The sequence below is a fragment of the Ziziphus jujuba genome, chromosome 7, assembly GCF_031755915.1.
Source record: "Ziziphus jujuba cultivar Dongzao chromosome 7, ASM3175591v1".
Taxonomy (NCBI): Eukaryota; Viridiplantae; Streptophyta; class Magnoliopsida; order Rosales; family Rhamnaceae; genus Ziziphus; species Ziziphus jujuba.
In genome coordinates, this window is record NC_083385.1 from 2,509,616 (window position 1) to 2,515,615 (window position 6,000).

Genomic DNA, 6,000 nt, shown 5'->3' on the forward strand with positions numbered 1-6,000 from the left:
TCTAACCAGGTCGAGATCTATATATATACTAGTAACGTGCAGGAAATGAAAATGAGTGGCGTCTCTTAATTTCAAGGAAATGAAAATGTTATTCACAAAAAAAAAAAAGAAAAGAAAGAAAAAAAGAGAAGGATAAATGTCCCAAATCAGTGAATTGCAAATGGTAATAACGTTGCCTATTTTTGTCATATTATAATGAAAAAGGAAATGAGTTAAAAGGAACATAGTGTCCCCCACTTCCTTGTACTGGGCCAAAACATCCCCAAAACCGTTTGCAAATAATTTTTTTTTATGCTTTTTAGGACATTCGATCAATTCAATCATCACCATACAAGAAAATTTCAAAACGTAATTGAGTGTGTGTCACCGAAAGCTTTTCAGGCTAGAGATTACTGCTGCTTGATGCTTCACATTTTTGCAATGTTGTTGCTATGTATATTATAAAAAGAAGGAAAAAAAAAAAAAAAAAAGGAAGAAATTATACATCATCTTATATTTTGGGTGAAAAGCTTGGTTTCTAATTAAGAGAATTTATTTATTTATTTTAAGATTGGGATTTAGTAATTTAGTATTATTTTGTGGTCAGCTTTCATTTTCATTCGGGTCAATCTGAATCTTGGAATGATATGGGTGGGTTCTCTGTCCAACTGGGCTACGGCCCAGTAAGTGGAAAAGAACAAAGGGTACGGCGTCGTTGCATTGAGGTAAGGAAATAGAAAATTATGGTGGTGTGACCGGTGGTCGGGGGGCCTCGTGATCCTGAAATCGCTTTTGTCATATTTAACGATGGCTTGGCTTAGCATTGCCGACAAGTGGGATCCAGTGGGTGAAAAAGCAAAGATGGTAAAAGAGCAAACAAACACTGGTGGTGGCATTGAACATAATCAACCTATCGATCGACGATCATCATCATCATCCACCAACTGAACAATCCCATTGGCTAATGGCTATAATATATATTTCGTATTTGGAAAACGTTGACCGCCACAACATTCATCATACATAATTTTTGTTCTTACCTGTCCAGATCAACGTTCTGCAATTAATAAAAACAAAGATAATATCATCATCAGTGCAACACGTGAGCTTATTGGGCCCCACTATTGGGTTGCTGCTTGTGATAAAATCTGACTTTGAGTTGTGGTAGATCAAGGGCCAAGATCGCATGATCACGAGGCACTCTGTAGTAACAAAAATTACACAATAAAAGAAAAATATTAGATGCCAAGATTGTGAGATGAAGCGAATCCATTGGCATCAAGAAAGGTGGGATCAAACCGGCTATTAAAAAACCACATACATGGGATTTTGGATATGCAAAAGAAAAGGATTCTTGTGTCGGCTGACCATATGGCCAACAATATATCAATTGAATTATGAAGCCCTCAAGAAACTCCCTCCTCTACCCACCACCATAAACCTCTTTCTCTCTCTCTCTCTCTCTGTAACCCCATTTCACAATCTTCCATATATATATATATATATATATATATATATATATATATCTCACTCCTTCAACTTGTTAGAAAAACAAATTGAAAATGGGGAACTGTGTGTTTAAAGGGTTTGGAGAGGCAGAAGAGGTGGTGAAAGTGGTGACATCCAACGGAGGAATCATGGAGCTGTTGGCACCCATCACGGTGAACTGCATAACGAACGAGTTCCCAGGGCACGCCATTTTCAGAAGCAGAGACCTTTTCTCTGAGCCTCTGCTCCACAGCGAAGAGCTTCACCCAGGAGAATTATACTATCTGCTGCCTCTCAACCCCTACAACAAGACCAAGACCACCACCACTACCACCAGGGCAAATTCAAAAGACCCAGAAGCCACCATGGAGGTAAAGGGCAGCGTTTTAACGCCGTATAGGATGTCGTCGTGCGACAGCGGCCAAGGGATGAATATGATGAGGAAGAGAGCGGAGGCGGAAGTGTTCCCGAGGTACAATAGCAGCGGGGTGTGGAAGGTGAAGCTGGTGATAAGCCCAGAGCAGCTGTCGGAGATTTTGTCTCAGGATGCTCGCACCGAGGAGTTGATCGAGAGCGTTAGAACCGTCGCCAAGTGTGGCAACGCTGCTTCCTCCCTCGCCAGTTCCGATCAGCTCAGTGTCTCTAGTAGTTGGAAAGGATCCTCCTCCTGAGACTCACAATAACTGGACGACTTAACATTTTCTTCTTCTTTTCTTCTTTTCTTCTTTTCTAGCTTGGAGACATAGGACCGGATATTTGTTTAGTCAGATTTTTCTATGTTTTATAATTCCTTGGTCCTTTTTTTTTTTTTTTTTTTTTTAAATATAATTCTTATGTATATTTATTATAATATCAGTATAATTATTACCCTCAAAGTGCTACTTACGAAAATTATTCTTTAATTTCTTCTCTATTCAATTAGGATTCAAGTTTTTAACTTTGAAATTTTAATGGATTTTAGAAGCCAAAATTATGATTAATTCTGCATCCATTCGCAAGCTTTAATCCAATTAAACTCTAATAAATTGAATGCACCTAAACCATCCTAGCTGTTTTTGCACTAATTAATCAGGAAGATATATTAAGATTCCAGCCAAACTTATTATAAAATAAATAATAGGAATTAACATAGATAAAAGCAAAATCTGAATTGTTTGACTCTCATCATTAAATGAAAATTTTGGATGATTCTATATTTTCTCATAGTGAGTCAATTATTCTTTGATTTAAAAAAAAAAAAAAAAATCGCCAATGAAAGCTTGATCATCATCAACAAATTAATCATTCACCGTGCCTTGCTTTATTCTGTGGATCCCCCCAATGCTGGCATTTATTGATTTCAACCTCACAATACACCTGATTATTTATTAACCGCGATTTAAATGATTGATCATTCTTTTTTCACAAAAATATGGGAAAAGCATGAGTTTCGAATTTAAACATTTAAAAAGGATTGAAAAATCTAAATCCCGAAATATCTGCTTGAAAAGATTTCTAGAAACAAATAACTGGGCCATCTCTTAAAAAAAATTTTGAGAAAAAAACAAAAAGGGTTTCTGTCCACAAGCCCATCCCCCAGTTGGATACAAGTATACTTGAAAAGATTACTAGAAACAGATAACTGGGCCATCTCTTAAAAAAATTTTGAGAAAAAAAAAGATTTCGGTCCACAAGCCCATCCACCACTTGGATACAAGTAAAAGATTACTAGAAACCAAGAACTGGGCCATCTCTTAAAAAAATTTTGAGAAAAAAAGATTTCGGACCACAAGCCCATCCACCAGTTGGATACCAGTATATGAGCCCAATCATTTTCATTGAAAATTGGGCTTCTAGTAAACTAAATAACAATCTTTAAGGCCCAACTTATTATAGTTTGGTGTCGGTTCCGTTCTCTGGCTTTCAGCTTGCAAATCATCTTCGACCAATCTAATCATACTTTCATTTTTAAATTTTGGTAAAGGACTAGTCTAATCATTATTCAAGCATAATCTTTGTATTTTATTTTTATTTTTATTTTTTTTCATTTAAACCGCAAAGCGTTAGAAGAACTATACATGGTACATATGTACTATATATGGTTAGCTCCAGTCCAATTTTTGAATCCAATTAAGAAATACTCATGGAAGGAGGAAAGAAACGTTAATTTGTTTTTTTCTGCTTTCCTTTTCTTTATTTTCTTATCAAAGAAGTGCATTGTGCATAGAACTAACCCCACTCAGGAAAAAAGTAAACCAAAGTTCAATGAGAACGAAACTTCAATACAATTTCATGATTTGGGGCCCTCATCCATCTACCTTCAACACCAACCACATCATGTATAGTTAATTTCCCATTGCTTATTCAATAATTAGGCGCAACGACTAAGTTAATCTCCTCCCATTCTTAGCACACATCCTTGTTTATAGTGGACTTACATTACAAGTATTCTCTTGAGAGTCCCTGGTTCAAGTTGAGACCAGTAAAAATATTCTCAAGCTTTGAGGCTTATATTGAAAAATGAATTTGATATACATTCTTGGATTTATTTTTTATTAACTATAGTTTTTAGAATAGATGATGATTTCTTTCTATTTAATTTCCAAATATTTTTTCATGTCAATATTCAAGTTAAGCACTTACAAAGAAAAAAAAAAATATATATATATATATATATTTTTTTTTAGTTTTTATTATTGACATCAAATTGATTAATGGTAGGTACCTTTTGAGGTACTTATTAATGGAGCACATAAATGTTTAATCTCCAAAAGGTAAAAAGGAAAAATAGAAAAGAAATCTGTAGAGAGAAATGATATGTCTATTTGGTTTTTTCGACGAAAAGAAAAAGATTTTACATATATGTGGTGAAATGTTAAATCATCAGGAAGAACTAAAACTTTAACCTATCTCCGTCCAAAGTCAATTAATTGATTAAAATCCGGCAATTATTCGATTGCTCTACTTAATTTTCTATAGTTGATGATCAATATAGCATTTTTTTATATTCTTCCTTTCTATGAATATCTTCTTCTTCTTCTTTTTCCCTCTTTTTTTTTTAATTTTTTTTACTTTTTTAATTTTTTGCTTTTTGTGTGTGTGTTATATTGTCAAAAAAAAGGTTAGAGTACTTTATAACCTCTTCTGTCATGAGAAAGGATAACAAAAAAAGGGTGTCAATAATTGCTCCTCTTTATGTTTAAATTTTTTAGTCCTTTGCATGAACTTCTTTTTGATTTGATATATTTCAAATATTCCAGCCCAAAGGCATCCTTTTTGGTCTCATGAATAAATACTTTTTTGTCTCCATTTCACATTCTAAATTTGTTCTGTCACAGGAAACTTGTGGATTAATGACAGCACATTACTCATTCATTAATTGTAAGGCTGTGTAATTGTAAGCAATGATCACCTTGCTTAATTATTAAATACATAAAATAATTATTGATTATTGAATCATTTCCTTCTTCATTTAAAAACTATATATATATATATATATAACACTACTTTAGTATTAAGTTGATAATATGTATATATATATATATAAAATAATTATCCATTTATAATATTTTAATTTTATAAAATCAGGATACAATTTAAAAATATCAGAAATGAAAATGACTGATTTATTTTGATTAATTTTAACTGTATTTTAATTTTATAAAATTAATATATCTTAATTGGATCAAAACTGTATATAATATATTTTAATTGCGATAATATTCTTAATTATTATGCATGAAATACTTGTTGTATATATATAAAAAAAAAAGATTCTTTCCTTCAGTCTCCTCCAATGAGTGAGGATTATCACTTCTTTTTAATATTTGTTATTTTTTTATCATCTTATCAAGTATATGCATTGTTTCCAAAGTCTGAATCAAATTAAAATATTGAAGTTCAATTACGTAGGTCTCAAAATCAGATTAGGTTGCTGGTTCCACAAAATAGTTTCTTGGATTATAAATAATAATAATTGCCAAGTTGAAGACATTTTTACACTTTTCAATTTCCATGCATGAAACAATTTTCATCATTGTTATTCCAAAGCATTATTTGAATAATGCATAGACGTATCATTCTATTATTTCTTCATCAATCATACGGTAATGGAATCTTCTTCTTGACTTTCAACGGCTCAAATGATTTAGTTATATATGTATATGTTTGTATAAATACACACATAGACAGAGAGTTCGGTTGTCAATTATTGAAATTCATCGTAATACATGTGACGTTTCTTGTCTTGTCTTCTCTTGTTTTTTTCTTTTTTCTTTTTGTCTTTTTTTTTTTCTTTTTTATAATTTTTTTTTAAGGTTCTTAATTATATGCCAACCATAAAGTATAACTTGATGTAGTGTATGAGGATCAAAGTCCTATCAATCTATGCATCTGCCACTGGCTTATTATCCTCTGTAATGTAATAGGGTGTATAGAGATGCTAATGGCAAAACCACAGAATTTTTTGGACAATAAATTTCAAATTTGAATATTTTTTTAAAAAAATTATAAAAAAAAAAGCCGCCTTACAGGTTGCGTATTTTAGAATGATCA

General features: G+C 32.3%; 1 protein-coding gene across 1 annotated transcript; it reads left to right on the plus strand.

Annotated features, from left to right (window-relative positions):
* The first annotated feature begins 1,255 nt into the window (after nucleotides 1-1,255).
* On the plus strand, nucleotides 1,256-2,335 carry LOC107423784 (uncharacterized). Its single transcript, XM_016033411.4, has one exon. It carries the CDS (start codon nucleotides 1,542-1,544, stop codon nucleotides 2,136-2,138), a length of 597 nt encoding a protein of 198 aa, XP_015888897.1. The 5' UTR covers nucleotides 1,256-1,541; the 3' UTR covers nucleotides 2,139-2,335.
* The last annotated feature ends 3,665 nt before the right edge of the window (nucleotides 2,336-6,000 follow it).